This window comes from Triturus cristatus, chromosome 3_2 (genome assembly GCF_964204655.1).
Source record: "Triturus cristatus chromosome 3_2, aTriCri1.1, whole genome shotgun sequence".
Classification (NCBI taxonomy): Eukaryota; Metazoa; Chordata; class Amphibia; order Caudata; family Salamandridae; genus Triturus; species Triturus cristatus.
Genome location: NC_140584.1, coordinates 772,867,493 through 772,885,566, shown reverse-complemented (window position 1 = coordinate 772,885,566; position 18,074 = coordinate 772,867,493). Strand labels below are relative to the sequence as shown.

The following is an 18,074-nucleotide window of genomic DNA, read 5'->3' as shown; positions in this document are numbered from 1 at the left end:
AAATCTGCTTAGAACTCTGCCCGGCTGCGCCTGTCACCCGAGCGCCACGGCGCCCACGTGGTTGGTGGGCCTCATTCAGATAGCCGCGAGCGGAGAAGAGACGGGACCACGACAAACCTTGCGCCCAACACCGCTGGAATCCCATAGCACAGCAGCAGAAGAGGTGGTGAGTACGGAGGGCTCGTGCTTTAACAACCAGCTGCGGCCCTCCTTGACACACGCTGGAGGCGGGGGATAGCGGTGCGGATCTCTGCGGCCCGGGCCTCTTTGCCTGCCCTGCCTTAGGGAACATTGAAGCGTCTGGAGGTGACAGTGCTTACTGCCCATGGTGGGCCCCTGCTATCACGGGCATTAATACCGCGCATCAGTTCATCGCGGTTTGCAGTGACATGGATACCTAGATACTTTACTTCATCAGTACAACACTCGATGGGAAAGTCAGGGACGAATTCCGTGACCGATGAGGTAAGAGGGAAAATTTGGGATTTGAACCAGTTTATATGGATACCGGAAAGCCCTCCAAATCGCACAAATTCTCGGAGCAACGGGTTAAGATTAAATTGCGGCTCTCTAACGTAGAGCATGATGTCTTCCGCATATAGGGAGATCAGAATATGTCGGAGTGGGCAGCGAAGGGCTTTATCCTGATGATATTGTCTTATCCTAGCTACAAGTGGTTCAACCGCGATTGCGAACAGAAGAGGAGAAAGCGGGCACCCTTGACGGGTTCCCCGGGTGATGGGGAAGGAGGGAGATGAATGGCCGTTGATGAGGACCTTGGCTTCAGGCTTTGTATATAATAGACGAATCCATGAGAAGAATCCCTTAGGCATGCCCATGTTTTGAAGGATTACGCACAGGTAATCCCACTCTACGGAGTTGAATGCTTTCGTGGCATCGAGGAAAACGGCTGCTAAAGGCAACTTTGGCTCCACCGAGCGCAGAATGGAGAAGAGTGTGCGGAGATTGTGTGATGTCGACAGCCAGGAATAAAACCAGACTGGTCCGGGAGAACTAAATTATCCATGAGAAGGCTAAGACGATTGGCTATAATCTTTGCAAGGATTTTAGCATCCGTATTGATTAAGGAGAGGGGTCTGTATGATTCGCAGCAATCCGCTGGTTTCCTGGGTTTCAGGCGAGAGGAGATCAGAGCCAGTCTCATGGACGGAGGGAGACAGCCCAGCTGCTTCGCCTCATTGAAGACGTGTTTGAGAATGGGGAGCAATTGATCAATATAAGTCCTATAAAAGTCGATGGGGAGGCCGTCCATGCCAGGGGCTTTCCCGGACTTCATTTGCATTATTGCCTCATGTATCTCGTCGTTCTCCAAGGGCGCCGCGAGAAACTCTTTGCGAATCACCAAGCCATCCAAGGGTGATATCTTGCAAGTAAGAGGCAAAGTCTGGGGGGTCAGCTCTGCAGGTACTGTATAAATCAGTATAGAATTCAGTAAAAGTGTGGAGAATGTCCTGACTGTCTCTTTGACGCGCGCCAGAGCAGTCCCTAATCTCGAGAACATAGTTAGAGAAACGAGGTGAACGGATGGCGTGCGCTAGCACTTGCCCTGGCGCTCATTCTCGCCATATCTGGGCGCGGTATGCTATTTCCCTCGAAATCGCACCTCTGAATCGGCCGTTTCTTTGTATTCGGTGAGTTTTTCTCTGAAGGTACTAGGCGTGTTCCAGAGTTATCACCCCAGAGGTCGGTCTCGAGCTGTTTAAGCTCACATTCGAGCTGATGCAGAGTGCGATGAAGTTCTCGCAGTACCCCAAAACCTTTGGCCATGCAGGAGCCCCGAATGGTAACCTTAAAGACCTCCCAGACCGTGCCTATAGATGTGACAGAGCCAATGTTGGTTTGAAAAAAACTAGTAATTTCCGTTCCGATCTCAGCCCTGAAGACGGTATCAAGCTGCGCCTCAGGCATGAGTCTCCAGAGTCTAGGAGAAGAGATCGAGTTTGGAGGGGCTCTTGTTATAACCACTGGGGAATTATCTGAGTAAGTTTGAGCGAGATGAGTTGCCTGTGTGATCCATGAGACCGCCCCACGGGAGACCACCCAGTAGTCCAGGCGAGCCCAGGAAGCGTGTAATGCAGTATAATGAGTTCCCTCCCTTACCTCAGTGGACATGTCGCCATGTGTCTGTGAGCTGTGAATATGCCTCTTGTGTTTTTGTGTAATGTAGGGGCGATGGATTGGATCAGTCTGCTGCTGGATTAAAGGCGGTATTAAAGTCTACCCCCCCTCCTCCCCCCCCAAAGGATGTGAGTGGAACCTATTTGGAGTATGCATCCCCAGAGTGTGGTGTAAAAATCAGGATCATCAGTATTAGGCCCATAACAACACACTATTGTGACCTAATGTGCCCCATATCATACAACTTCGTCCTCGAGAATCCTGCTGTGCGCCTCCCAAAATAAAGGGAATATTCACAACACAACACCTCTGGAGTAGGTGGATTAAGAGGAGAATACTCTAACTATAGCCCATTTGCTGGCAAATGTGGGAGTACGAGCTGAGTGCAAGTGAGTCTCTTGCAACACCGCATCGTGGACATAATGTCTGTCTAAATATGTAAGGACTTGTCTGCATTTCCTGGGATCGGGAAGACCCCGCACGTTCCAAGTGATTAGATTAAGTTGTAGGGCCTCAGTGTGGGAAGACATGACATTTTAATCTGCAAGAAGTACGGTATGCTCTGAGAAAGTAATGAGAAAGTACGCCTTGGAATATGAAGCCTGTGTTTGCCTGTTGAAAGGAAAAACCATAACCAACAATGGAAATAAGCCCTCCCACCACCCCCACCCACAACAGCACCCCAATCGTGCCAGCATTATTATCCCTACCCAAACAACAATTGCAACAGTGCAATAGAGAATGAGTCATATATCGAAAATTAGGGGGAACACCCATGTGGGGGAACACTAGTGTGCAACGATAACCTCCCCCTTTAGAGGTTTAAAGTCCATTCCCTGATGGTGAGGGGAGATGGAGTGAAATAAGGGGGGAAGAGTTGCTTGGCATATTTGAGTCATAGGTTAAAAGTACGCCTGAAGTGAGGCATTAGAGAGAAAAAAAAAATTGTACCATAAAAGAATAAAAGGGGCAAGAAAAGGCAATGTTCGCCAGAGATAATGAAGAATAAGAGACATGAGATCATGGCACTTATCTACTGTTCTTCAGGAGCTAATCAACCATGATGTGAGAAGATAAAGCATCGAACCGTGAAACAGAGTGGTAAAAACGGCTGCCAAACAGAGGTCCAGGTCTCATCTCGTCACGGCAGTTTCGATGCGACAAGGAGACCACCTGTGTCGTTGATACTCCAAGGCGGAGTCCCAAAGGTCAAGTGCTATGGATTGGAGTTCTTCAGTCAACGTCCAGCGATGGGGATTGGGAGAGACGTTCCGGGGAGCCCCTGGAGGGAGAATTCTTCCTGACATTACGAATGAAATCCTCAACTTGCTGACCATTGGTGAAGAAGTGTTTATCGTGGTAGGTGACTCGCAGACGGGCAGGGTATAGTAGGGCGTATTCAATCTGTAGTTTTGAAAGCTTCTCTTTGGGAGGCAAGAACTTACGGCGTGCCTCCTGAACCGCAAGCGTGAAGTCGGGGTATATGGAGAAGTTGGTGCCTTCGAATTGTAGGTTTTTTTGGTCTCTGGCCAATTTCAGCGCAATGTCGCGGTCTCTGTAATTGAGTAGTCAAGCAACTATTGGGCGGGGGGTCGCACCCGGAGCTGGGCGGGGGTCCAGGGAGCGATTCCACGATGAGGTGTGTGGAGAATGCATCCGTGCCAAAAGTGGTGCGTAATAGGCGCTCAATAAAGTCTTCCATTCGACCGGTGTTTGCGCTTTCGTGGATTCCAGTGATGCGAATATTATTGCGCTGACTTTGTGCCGCCAAATCTTCGTTTTTTGCCACAATTATCTTGAGTAGTTTATCCATTTGAGCCACCTGCTGTGTCACTTGGGAAGTGGCATCTTCAGTGTCGGAGATCTGTCTTTCAGCCTCTTTAAGTTGTCCGCCATGTTTCTCCACTTTCAACACTATGTAGTCCATGCGGGTGTTCATGGAGTCCATTTTATTTGAGAGATCCGTAAGGCTATGTTGCATAGCCAGGAGAAGAGTTTTCACTTCATCCACTTGGGTTGGTGGAGGAATGGACGACGGTGCATCTGCAGGCAGTTCGGATTCATCAGCATTAGAGCGGGGGAAGTCTCTCTTCGTTTCGAAAGGGAGTTTGGACTGCCGTCCATCAGGTTTCCCCATGATGGAAGGTGCACTTGGAACGAAAATATGCCAAAAGGGGAGACTAGAGATATTTCACGTGTCGAGATCGTCGTCAGAGTAGATGCACCCAGTCAGAACTTCACTGCACTATACCTATGGAAGGAGCTGGAGCTCACGGATGGAGATTAAGTGCAGCCAGTAGACGGTGAGTGCTTGCGGGCTCCACGCCAACAGGCTGATCAAGTAGTGAGGGATGGAGTTGCATTAACAGCGAGCCCTCCAAGGATGTCAAAGTTGCCAGGAGAGACCAATTGAGTGAGTGGGGAGCTAGCAGGTTGTGAAATTCTATAGGCGAACCAATTTCAGGTGGCTGGGATGATGCCTCAGATTTCGTTACCAATGAGGGAAGACGTACAAGTAGGCAATGGCACCTCCACCAAGGCTGATAAGGCTATCTGCTTGATCCGATACACAGCGGACGGCAGCAAGGCAACGGAAAGTGAGGATGCGTCGGGGCGTTGCGGCAGAAGAAGTGTCACCGCGACCAGGCCCAGTCGCTGCAGAGGTAAGGGCGTCGGTAGGATTTCCAGTGAGTGCTGCCCTAAAAATTCGATTTACCGCAGCAAGGAGGTGCCCAAAGGAAGCAGAATTGCGCCGTGCGGAAGTATCGCATCCAGACTCTCCGTGTGTGAAATAAAGGTTCAGGCCATGTGAGGTGGCTCGTGTGAATGACGGGGCAGTATTGAGCAGATTACGGGCCAGCCACCTCCCGGCATTAGATGTATGAAACCTCTGTATGCCTCACGGACGGGGCATTGACCGCCGGCACACCAGGCGAGCCGCGGGAAGTTGTCGCGGGCAGGAGCAACCACAGTGCGTAATCCTCAGCTCGTTCCCGCCTGGGCAAACTGTCGGCCGGACCCCTCAACTCTGCCAAGCAAACAGCAGGGATCCTACGCGACGGCTCAGGCACTGAAATGCAGCCGCTCGTCCAAGATTAAGCTCTGCAGGAGGGTAGGGACGCTGGGCAGAACAGTGACTAGTGCGACAATGAGAGAGGAGACTGACCCGGTATTGCAGTGGCAACAGAGGTAGCGATAGTCAGCAGGCGATCCTCCGGGTCACTCTGCGTCTTGTAAAGGGGATGCGGGCTTCCAGCCTCCCTGTGCTAGTCAGGCAGTATGAGCGCCAGGGCCGCAAGAATTGGGGTCAGATTTGTCTGCCTCACGACGTCGGTTGCGGGTGAAGCCCGTGTGCAGCACGGAGGAAGAGACCACAGTATGTTGTTGCAGCGTGGCGGGTATACGAAGGGCAGCGCCGCTGTTATGAGTCTCGTAGTGTGCTGCGGCCTGGCCACCACCTGAAGTCCCCGGCCCTCGCCTGAAAGTTCAAGCCGCCATCGAGTCACCGCTGGTCGCCGACCTTGCGCCAGGCAGAATGTTACCTCGCCTCGCCACTTCCAACGGGGGTCTTTGCAGCTAGTTCAGGCACCGGAGTGTAGCGTCGGTTATCAGGAAGGAATCACAGCAGGTATTTTGGCAGATACGGCGTGCAGTTAACCCAGGATAAATGTTGAATATTGCAGCCAAGCGTCCGGAGCCTCACAGGAGTGCGGCCATCTTGGTTGTGCGCCACCTAGCGCCCCTCCCCCCCCCCCCCCCCCCCCAAGGCTTCAACAATTTCTCCCTATTTGGCAATTCATAACATCAGACATCAGATTGGTGTTAGACATTATCCGACATGGTTATTGCCTGGAGCTCACCAGCAATCCTCCCAATATTCCATCTCGTACTCACAAACTCTCGTCACACCACCTGCAGCTCCTTAAACAAGAGGTACCAGCTCTTTTAACAAAAGGAACTATAGAACCATTTCCATTACAGTACCACGGTTCAGGGGTGTACTCGCTGTACTTTCTAATCCTCAAGAAGGACGGCTCCTTAAGACCAACTTTGGATCTAAGGACATTAAATCTGTACATACTTCCAGAGCATTTCCACATGGTTACGCTTCAACAGGTCCTTCCACTGCTATAGCAAGGAGATTTTATTTCCACCCCTGACTTAAAAGACGCATACTTTCATATTCCGGTGCACCCAGCTCATCGCAAAAACCTCAGGTTTGTGATAGCAGGAAACACTATCAATTCAAGGTACTCCCTTTCGAAGTAACTACTGCTCCCAGAGTATTCACAAAATGTCTGGCAGTAGTTGCACCACATCTCAGAAGACAACAGATTAATGTCTTCCCATATCTGGACGACTGACTCATCAAAGCCAGCATGCACCAGAAGTGCCTACACCACACTACATTAGACTTACTCTACCAATTGGGTTTCACGGTCAACGCTCGAAAGTCTCACTTTTAGCCTTCACAAATGCAGTCTTATCTGGGAGCGACTATAAACACTTGCACAGCTCCAGCCTCTCCCAATGCAGCCAGAAATCATAATATCCAATCTCTGCTAATACAGTTTCAGGCCAAACAATACTTAGCAGTCAGAATATTCATGCACCTGTTAGGGATTATGGCATCATTCGTCACAATAGTGCCTCATGCGATATTGCACATGCGTCCTCTACAGTAGTGCTTAGCACGCCAGTGGAATCAGTCTCACGGTCAATTAATAAATCTAGTGTTGGTAGACAGACGTACCCATCACTCTCTGCAGTGGTGGAACACACCAAATTTTTCAAAAGGGTGGCCCTACATTGACCCTGTTCCACAGATCATGAACAGACGCATCCATCACAGGTTGGGGTGCCCATCTTCACATCTTGACAAATCAAGGTCTATGGGACAAGTACAAAACTCTGCACAGCAATTACCTGGAGCTTCTAGCTGTATATCTAGCACTGAAAGTCACACCTCGTAGGGAAAGTTGTCCTAGTCTGCACCGACCACATGACAGCAATGTACTATATACAAAAACAGGGGCGAACGCATTCTCTGCAACTGTCAAGCCTCTCTCAGACAATTTGGTGTTGGGCAATCCATCACAGAGTCAATCTTCTGGCAGAGCACCTCCCAGGAGTGGCCAATCGGATTGCTGACCTCCTAAAGCAAAAGGCGGCAACAAATTCACGAGTGGGAACTTTATCCCCAGGTTCTCCTTCCATACATCCAAGAATGGGGATTCCCGCAAATAGATCTGTTCGTCACAGTGGACATCTCAAGATGCCAAAACTTTGCCTCAAGATTCCCACATCCTCTATCCAAAGGCAGTGCCCAATGGATGAATTTGTCAGTGATATTTGCCTACGCTTTTCCACCTCTCCCTCTCCTTCCTTTTCTGGTTTGGAAGCTCGAGCAAACATCCCTCACACTGATTTTAGTAGCTGCCACTTGGGCTCATCAGCCGTGGCTCACAACACTTTTAGAACTGTCAGTAGTTCCACATCAAAAGCTTCATCTCAGTCCCAGTCTTCTCACGCAGAACCATGGACAAGTCAGACATCCAAATCCCAAGGAGTTCAATCTAGCGATTTGGCTCCAGAAGTCATAGAGTTTGGATATTTTAATTTGCCAACAGAATGTATGAACATTCTTAATGAAGCAAGAAAGCCTACTACCAGAGCATGCTATGCAGCTAAATGGAAAAGATTTGTTCTGTATTGTACTAATAACACTATTGATCCACTGGATGCACCTACTCAAAACATCATTTGTTACCTTCTGCATTTATAGTGTGCTGGTTTAGCCTACTCTTCCATTCGTTTGCATCAAACAGACATCTATATTTCTTCAAGGTTCCAGTAATTAAAATCTTTGTGGAGGGCCATAAGAGAATAATACCACCCAGGGTACCTCCAGCACAAGTTTGGAATCTCAACATTGTGCTTACACAGCTCATGGGTCCACCTTTGGAGCCATTACATAACTGTCCGCTACAGTTTCTTTCAGGGAAAGTGGCCTTCCTCATTGCTATGACTTAATTGAGGAGAGCTGGTGAGCTACAAGCTTAGACCTTAGAAAAACCCTTCTTTCAACTTCATTGAGACAGGGTAGTTCTTCTCACCAACCCAAAGTTCCTTCCCAAAGTGGTTTCTGCTTTTCATATCAACCAATCAGTTGAGGTGCCTGTGTTCTTTTCTCAACCTGATTCTGTTGCAGAACGAGCTCTTCATACTCTTGATGTCAGAATAGCGCTATTGTACTACATTGAGAGAACAAAAGATTTTCGCAAAACAATTGTTTGTTGCATTTGCTACACCTCACAAAGGCAATCCCATTTCTAAATCTAGTATTGCTAGATGGATTGTTAAGTGCATTCAAACCTTCTACACATAAGCTAAACAAACTTTATCTATACATCCTAAAGCGCATTCCACTCGTAAAATAGCAGCGTCTATGGCCTTTTTAGGTAACATCCCTATAGCTGACATTTGTAAAGCAGCAACATGGTCCACACCACACACTTTTACCAAACATTACTGTGTAGATGTGTTAGCACATCAACAAGCCAATGTAGGGAAGACAGTGCTAAAAACACCTTTTCAAACAGCTGCAACATGTATTGGTTAGCCACCGCTTTGGGAGAATACTGCTAAATAGTCTACGCAAAGCATGTGTATCTACAGCACACATGCCTCGAACGGATTATGCTACTTACCTTGTAAGCATCTGTTCTTGGCATGTAGATCTGTAGATTCGCATGCGCCCTTCCACCTCCCCGGGCACCTGTAGCGGTTTCAGTTTTGCAATATTTACATTACATACGCATGGATAGCTCCGTACTACACTTATTTACTCCATTCTCACCCTCTTGCGGGAAAACAATCTTAATGGAGTCGGGAAAACAATCTAACAATGGAGTCGATGCCTATGTGCCCTATCACCGAAAGGAGGAGTCACCTTACTACGTGACTAGGAAAGACTTCTTCGAAGAAAAACAACTTGCAAACATCCGGACCAAACACTAGATGGCAGGAGTATGCAAAGCATGTGAATCTACAGCGCTACATTCCAAGAACAGATGCTTACTGGGTAAGTAGCATAATCCTTACCTGTATCGTGCACTTCTGCAGCATTGGTATCTTTCATTGATTCACATTTGCTCACCCCTGTTTTTGTTCTGGGGACCGACATAACTGACAGTTGGAAATTCGTGGAGCTCTAAACCTCTTCATCGCATTGGCTGGAGTTTGGTTTGCATGAGGTGGAGTGGCTGAATTTAGTCTATGGCTGTTTAAATAGTGTTTTGCTGTAAATTGATACAGCTATGTTAATATTGAATACTGAGCGTTTCCAGTCATATGTCCAGGAAGAGTTCTAGCATGGGAAATCTGTGAAAGATACCAATGCTGAAGAAAAGTAGTTACAGGTAGGTAGCTTTTTCTAGTTAGGCTTGCAGACCCTGAAAAAATGTTTCAGTTTAATTCTACATTTTTATCATTAAATCTTAACGTACCAAAATGTGCCTTTTTTAGCTATTACCTTAAAACACTTTCTAAATGTTCTCACTGATTTTAAACTGTATTTTTTTTATCATTAGATCCCAGGTGGAAAGAAGTTTGACTCTGTGGTTGTGAATGGCTTTGTTTGCAGCAAGAACGTAGCCCACAAAAAGGTAAGACACTTCTTTAGCACTGCATGTTATAAAATGTAGGTAGTGTTTTCACGATTCCTCCAGACTTTCGCATAGAGCAAGAGATTGCTCCTTATTATCTAAATGATGTAAGCATCCCCTCTCACTCACTTATCAAAAACACCTTTTTAAGGGCTCTTATTATGGTTGAGCAGTTCGTTTTTGAGGACAGGATACAAGTTTAAATTCTTAAAGTGCTCTATGCAAGCTGTTGCTATGTTTTAGGAGATGGCAAAATGTACTGTTAGAACAAGCAAAAAAATAAATTCTGAAGTCTCCTCATGAAGTCCCTTTTAAATGTCTGGGCAGGGGTGAAATGGGTGGTGGGCTTTGGTAAGTGTGTGAAAGTGTCACTTTTTACATGGTTAGCCCCCCACTTTATGCCAAAAATTGATGTGGTTTTGATTGTAGTTCACAACGTCCCTGCCAACCAGGTCCCCTGCGCCAGTGCATCTTCTTTACAACTATGCCACAGTTGGCCCTTCAGGCCCCCTGTAAGTCCCTGGTAAATAGTACCAGGGTACCTAGGGCATTGAGACTGATGAGGGTCCTCTAGGTACCTTTCTCCTAGGCTATGCAGACTGCCAATGCAGCATCCATGGCCTGGTGCAGACAAAACAACAAAGTCGACATGGCACACTGCCTGTGTGCCATGTCAATTAGCACTAAGCATTAGTCTAAGGTATAGGTTAGTCACCCCCCAAGCAAGCCTTACAGCCCTAGGGCAGGATGCACTATATGACTGGTGTGGGCATAGCTGCTTGAGTAGATATGCCTCTACAAAATTCCTTTCTTAGATCTTATAAGTGCCAGGGAAGGCATAGAAAGTATATGGGCTGGAAACACGACAACTCGAGTTCCCCAGCACCATAATGGCTTTTCTGAACACGGGAGTGTTTGGTACCAAACTACTCCTCTCAATAACTCCACACTAATGCCAGTGTGGGATTTATTGAAACATGTTCTCCGAGGGTACCTCAGAGATGCCTCCTGAAAACCCACCAACTCTGGTGTGACCACAGACTGGCTTTAGGTAGCCTGCCAACACCAGACATGTTTCTGGACCCCTGGGTCGAGGGCCGCTGCTCTCTGGGACCAGAAACAAAGCATATCCTGGGTGGAGGTTACACCTCCGCTCCTGGATGGGCACAGTGCTCGAGAGGAAAGCTTCGAAGGCCTGCCGCCTTTGTAATGCTAGCAGCAGATGGCAGCCCTCAGTTTACACCCCCACTTTTGCTTGGAAAACCAGCCGAAAACCTAGGAAGAATAGGAGGTGTGGCGACTAATGCCAACTCCACCCCTAAGGTGAAAGAGGCGAGGTGAAGTACACCTTTCAGTCCCTGCCATCTTGAAGGTTGGGGGACTCCTTCAATCGGGGCTAGGACTATGCCCCCTCCCACAGGAGGACAGCATAATTGAGGGTGTACACACCCCAGGTAAGGTGCCCCATTGACCCTACCTGTCACTCCCTTAAAGCACCCCTAAATTAGTATTTAGGCGGCTCCCCCAGTTCCTGCCAACCTAAGAAGAAAAAGAACAAAGAAGACACTGTGCAGAAGACAGCTGAAGACGTCTAATGACTTGGTCCCAGCCCTACCAGCGTTTTTGCAGTCTTCGAAGATACTGTGAAGAAACAACGCCTATCCAGCAGTCTGCAACTTTCACAACCCCTGGGAGGATTGCCTGCCTTTGAATAATATTTTAGGAGGCTGGTTGAAGGGATCTATATCCTGAGGGAGGCCATTGACCCATGGTGGGCACATATAATTGGCCAGAATATGTTGATAAAAGCAAAGAGGGTGACAGGGACTTAAACATAAGAACGTTGAGGGTACCCTCCTAGATAGTTTTAACTTATTATATTTCTGCAAAGTGGATCCATAGCATGATAAAAAAATGTTTGCTCTCCACCCTGTATGTTGGTCTGCATCAGGATGTGTCAGTGGCCCTATGATGAAGCATGCGTGGGTAAGGGCAGTATTTTCCATCACAGACCCACATGCTGTGGAGTCTGGGCTCGCATCACGAGTCATTGACCTGTGAGCTGTGCCAACGGATGAACACTAAGGCAGTCAATGAGAAGTAGACCAAACCTTTTATTTCACATGCCAGGAATGATCACTGTAATAGGTGCCGATCCAGGTCGAGGACCACATCCTTGTCTTTCACTTGCTCATCTCCATCAACCAGGTCCTCTAGAGACAAAAGGAAGACGCACATAAGAAAGCTGATTCTTCCAAGGAACATTCAGATTAAAAGGTAAGTCTGCACCTTTGACTTCCCTTGTGTCTCTTTCCTTCTCCAAACCAGAAGTGTTAGAGATTGAGCCACAAAAGGCCTTGTTGGAGCCAGCCCTGATGCCACTGTCTCCATTGGTACCCACAGTACCAACGGTGTTCTATCTAGAGTTTCCAGTGTCGAGGGCATACCTTGCCACGTTCCAGGCTATGTGGGAGATTTTCAAATAGCTGCAACCCCCTCTGGAGCTACGTTAGGGCCCATGGGGCTCTGCTTGAGGGCTCGCCAGCAGCTTTGTCCTTGACATCACTTGATCCCATTGTGGCATTAGACCCGCTACTGGTGCCATATGACATTATTCTGGTGCTACATCCATTGACTCTTCCCGTCTCGCCAGTTCTGACTTTTATGCCACCTTCACCCCCTGCATTTACGGAAGGGCCTCCAGGTCACAATTTAACACCAGCATTCCAGAGAGGGGCCCAGTGTATTCTTGAAAAAGAGAAGTACAGAGAAAGTCATGACGACCACCAGCAATACTGGGAGGCAATCCACAACATATTTGGCAAGGACTCCGAGCTTGGCCTCAAATGGTCTTTAAGATACAGTTAACAGCATTCCCATGGCACCTCTAATTTCCTCTGAAGCTGAGAATCTGCAGGCCCTACAGAATGTAAGTGGGCATGGCACATCTCCAGACATAGACTTAGACCCAAACTCAAGTCCTGCCCCAGTGGAAATAGCATAATTTCATGCAGTCCTAAAGAAGGCTGCTGAAGTGTTAAAGTTGCCTCTTCCTTTGGTGAGCCACAACTTAGTCAGCCGCGCTGCTCAACAAAGCTTGGCTTGAGTTTGTCAAAGAGGCATGGGCAAAGCAAGCTACCATTCCTGCGGTATGCTGAGGGTTGGCAAGGCGCTCCCGGCTGGATGCTGGGATCCATTTTTACTTTTGGGCCACCCTTCTCTGAAAAGTTTGGTAATGCAGGCCTCCTCTTCAACAAAGTTGAACCTGGAATTCTTCCCTCCTCATCTACCAGATAAGGAGTGCAAGAAATTGGAAAAAGGTCATCTCTGCTGTCAGCTTTGCACTTTACTCCCTCAATGCTGCATACCTACTGAAACGATGCACCCTTGCTGTACAGGGCATTGCAGCCACAGTAGTTTCTAACTTGCCTGACCATCTTTGTGACTATTTTGCTAGAGTGTTTGCGATGGTTAGGATTCTTCCAAACACGTAGTCAAATTGGGGCTGGATTCTGAAGACTCTGGACAGGGCTGGGGATTTCTGTGGTGCTATGCTGTATTGACTGGCTGTGCTCAACTGGCTTTTCTGATGGATATGTTTAACGTCCTGACACCTTTGACAGATACCTCCCCAGGCTTCAGCCATGATCCGGAGATTTTTTTGTCATCAATTCTCTCATGCCACTAGTCCACCCTGCCACAGAAGTTACATTGGGACACAATACAACTGCCACCTCCACACATCGACTTTAGTTCCTTTCTTACCACATCTTCCGACACTGATCCGGATATATCTATCTCTCTCTCTCTCTCTCTCTCTCTCTCTCTCTCTCTCTCTCTCTCTCTCTCTCTCTCTCTCTCTCTCTCTCTCTCATATTCTCTCTCTCTCTCTCTCTCTCTCTCTCTCTCTCTGTCTCTCTCTCTCTCTCTCTCTCTCTCTCTCATATTCTCTCTCTCTCTCTCTCTCTCTCTCTCTCTCTCTCATATTCTCTCTCTCTCTCTCTCTCTCTCTCTCTCATATTCTCTCTCTCTCTCTCTCTCTCTCTCATATTCTCTCTCTCTCTCATATTCTCTCTCTCTCTCTCTCTCTCTCTCTCTCTCTCTCTCTCTCTCTCTCTCTCTCTCTCTCTCTCTCTCTCTCTCTCTCTCTCTCTCTCTCTCTCTCTCTCTCTCTCTCATATTCTCTCTCTCTCTCTCTCTCTCTCTCATATTCTCTCTCTCATTTTTCTAAAATGTTTACAGTGTGCAAGTGAGTTGTTGAGTTGTCTCCATCTAAATTAACTGAGTTTAAACCCTGCAAGTATTGCCACTGACCGATATTAGTAACTGACCCTTACAAGGTCTGTCTCTGGTGCCTGGGCTCTTCGCATGACTCAGTCGTGCAACAAATACACTTGGATGAATCCAAAGGCCACTTCGGACTGTGAGGCCAAACTCTGTCACCAAGTATCTAAGAAAGGATTAGATGGCCCGGTCATTGTTGAGGACGCAGGTGTGGCCATGGTCTCAGTCCAGAGGCGGTACCCAGGGTAGGTTGTTATCCACTCCCACTATGATAGCTTTTTAATTCTTCATGACTAATAATGATATCAGATGTGTGGGCCAGAGATTTATTTTGTATACAATTACATGTTGCCAAAGGGGCATCTTTTGTATTTTTTGCTCTGGTACCTATTAAGAAGGTGAGAAATCTGTGGTTAGAAATTTCTGTTGGAAGAGCAACTTATTTACCTTCAGTAATGATCTTTCTGGTGGATACTCTAACCACAGATTCCTCACGGACTCACCCTCTTCCTCGTTGTATGCAATAGGCCCTTTTGGTCCATATTCAAAAATTCAAATCAGAGACCTGCAGACTGGCACACTCTCATATTTAATGAGGGCCTCACATTCAATGGCGTGGATAGATAGAGAAAACAAACTGATGTTGACACACTCAGTTGGCGGTTGTATTGTGACACCTATGTCACTTCTGTAATTGGACGTACTTGAGACAGAGCTGCACAACACCACCTTCTGGCGCTCAAGCGAAATGCTGAAAAAAGTATCCAGTTCCAGTGTGTCTCCTGGGAGAATTCACAAGGTGAGGAATCTATAGTTAGTATCCGCTAGAAAGTGTGTTACTAAAGGTAAGTAACTTGTTCTTCACGGAGCGTCCAAAATACCCTTAAGGTCATACCATTTGATGGGGAACTTCTCTGTGGAGACATCCTAAGAAGGCCAGAAGTGCAACAGCCAGATCCCTGGGACTGAAATTTTTCTGGAAGGATGTTTGTTTGTTTCAGAGATTTAAAGAGTTTTCAAGGGGCTTAACAAGCAGCGCCAGCCAGGCAATCCATCCCAACTGCAAAACCCATTTGTGCATCAGTACAAAGGCAGAGGCCCCCAACTTCAGCCTTCCTTTTCCTCTGTTTCCCCAACACTAAAAGGGAAGTTGCTGTAGTTCATCCTGGAAGAGCATGATGTGGGAGGTCATGTGTTTTTCCTTTCTACCGCCGGAAGGGCCATTATGTTGGCCCAATGGTACCTAAAAAATGTAGTAAAGGGATACACCCAACTCTTCAAACTGCAACCTCGCCCATGAGCATCTCCTTCAGCCAAAAGAACACATGCAGACACTGCAGCAAAACGTGGCAGTCTTGCTGCAGTTATGAGTGGTAGAGTTGGTGCCAGAGCAGGAGATTGGGAAGGGGTGCCTCTCCTGATTCTCAAGGAGGGCAGCAGTCTCTGTCCAACCCTAGACTTCAGTCTCTTAAACTTTCATCTGCCTTAAAGAAAGTTCAAGATGCTGTCTCTCATTCAGGTCCTTCTGGCACTGAAGTTGGAAGACTAGTCTATGTTCATTGATTAGCAGCATGCGTACTGTGAAATACTGATCCTTCAGTCATGCAAGTAGTGGTTGCTCTTTATTGTTGGGCCCACTCACTACCAGTTTGTGGTCCTCCTGTTTGGGGTTAACATCAGCACCTCAAGCCTTCACAAAGGTGATGGCAGTGGTTGCTGCCCATCTTGGGAGGATGACGATCACTGTATTTCTGTACCTGGAAGACTCTCTGCTCCAAGCCAGATTGCCACTGATGGTTTTGCATCACATGCAGGTAGTAGTTTACCTGTTATTCAGTGTGGACTTTTGCATCACTGTGCCCAAATCTCACCTGGAGCTCTCGCAGCACCAGGGGGCAGTACTGGATACAACATCTCTTTGAGCTTTACATCCTTAAAACAGAATTCTGGACATGATTTGGATGTTTCAGGCGGGCCTTCTGATTTGAGCCCTGATGGTTTTGGGTCTGTTACCTTCCTGCATCCTTCTGCTCGCGCAACCATAAAGGCCCTGAAGTGGTGCCTCGGAAGGCCCTGTCTCCAGAACCAAGGATATCTGGTGGAATCCTTCGTGATCTCCAGGGACACTGCTGCAGACTTAAGTTGGTGGTCAACAGAGAAGAGCCTGACTCAAGGAAGTCCTTCTGTCTGCCCCTGGCTATGGCCAGATTAATGTGATACTTCCAATTTTGGGTGGAATGTGCAACTGGAGAAATGGGTGATCAGAGGCCTCTGTTCTCCAGAGGAGCCAGGTTTGTGGATCAACCTGCCCAAACTGTGGGCACTTCAGCTTCTCCTGTCAGTTCCCTTGTCAGTTCTGATGTTGATGGACAATGCAACTTCAATGTGTGTTTCACCGAACAGGGAGGAGTTGGGTATCATTTTCTGTGTTATGATTATTCGTCAACCACCTGACTTGTTTATTATACACCAGGACTGACAACCTGAGTCAATGTCATCTTGCTGACTAAGAGTGGCTTCTCCATTCAGTGGTGGTTCAGGACATCTTTGTGCAGGGGAGCATGTCTCAGAGTTCAGTTTGCCACTCACAACAATGTCCGATGCTCTGAACCCTCCAGTGTTTGTTGTATGGAGCTGTGGGGATGCTTTTCAGTAAAGGTGGTAGTTATTACTTCAGTATGTGTCCTCCCATACCCTCGATTCCACTGGCTCCTTTTCTGAGGAAGATTTGCCTTAACTGGGCCCAAGTAATCCACATTGCCCCAGACGACTTGACTTGAGAAGAAGATGGGACTAAGATCTTTTGTCTCTCTCTCTCTCTCTCTCTCTCTCTCTCTCTCTCTCTCTCGCTCTCTCTCTCGCTCTCTCTCTCTCTCTCTCTCTCTCTCTCTCTCTCTCTCTCTCTCTCTCTCTCTGTCTCTCTGTCTCTCTGTCTCTCTGTCTCTCTCTCTCACTCCCCTGTGCTGTCTCTCACTCCCCTGTGCTGTCTCTCACTCCCCTGTGCTGTCTCTCACTCCCCTGTGCTGTCTCTCACTCCCCTGTGCTGTCTCTCACTCATGGCAGACCTCCTTTCCCAGTTCGATGGGCTGGTTCTGCACTTTAGTCTGGAGACTGAGCAGTTACACCGGAGCTCTTTGCAGCTGCCACAGGAAATGGTTGTCATGATCCAAATGTTTCAATGCCCCTCCACAAAGTCTTTTTATTCCAGGAGGTGGAAAAAACTGTAACTTTGTGCACTGAACACCATGGGGGTCTACTCCTTGAAGGGCCGTTTGTTGGAAATGTTACAGTTTGTGCTATCCTTGGCCCAGGAGGGTTGTGCTGTGAGCACGTGGCATATGGTGGCATTATCAGACTTTCTATGGCTCCTAGATCAACTTCTTCATTTTAAGTTGCCAGTGGCTGTGCTGTTTTAAAAAAAACTGAAATGTAATGTCCCAATGCCACCTGAATCTTGTTCTTACCTTTCTGATGGTTGTTCTGTTTTAGCACCTCCATAGTTGTTTATTGTGTTTGCTAACAATGAATACTGTTTTTCTTGTTGGTGTGACCTCGGAAAGGCACATTAGGCAATTACAGGCCCTGAGCATTTGTTTAAGCTATCAAAATGCTTTGTATCTGCTTTGTTTTTCAGATGAATGCATTTATCAAAAATCCAAAGATCCTTCTATTGAAGTGTTCCATTGAGTACCTCTACCGAGAAGAAACTAAGTTCACCTGCATAGATCCCATAGTGCTTCAGGTAAGATTGGGCCATGTTTCTTTTTCCTATCCTTCACCTTTCTCTCCTTGTAGTCTTCTTATCCCTGACCCACATCTGTACAAATTAATATGTACGGTAGCACCAGCAACAAAAATAAAGATCTGTAACTCCTGAAACCTTTTATTTTTGTTTTCTTTAAAGATTCACTCGATGCAAATGACTGCTACTGCACAACATCAAAGACAATATTTCCTGAAACAGTGTGTGAGAAAAGGGAAGAA

General features: G+C 47.3%; 1 protein-coding gene across 3 annotated transcripts in view; it reads left to right on the top strand.

Moving 5' to 3' along the window:
• Positions 1-18,074, top strand: part of PIKFYVE (phosphoinositide kinase, FYVE-type zinc finger containing) — a 2,037,960-nt gene that overhangs the window by 702,321 nt on the left and 1,317,565 nt on the right. For all 3 annotated transcript variants that reach the window (XM_085648834.1, XM_085648836.1, XM_085648835.1), the window contains 2 exons: positions 9,732-9,806; positions 17,725-17,832. In XM_085648834.1, coding sequence (XP_085504960.1) covers positions 9,732-9,806; positions 17,725-17,832 — 183 coding nt within the window. The remainder of the gene's footprint in view (positions 1-9,731; positions 9,807-17,724; positions 17,833-18,074) is intronic.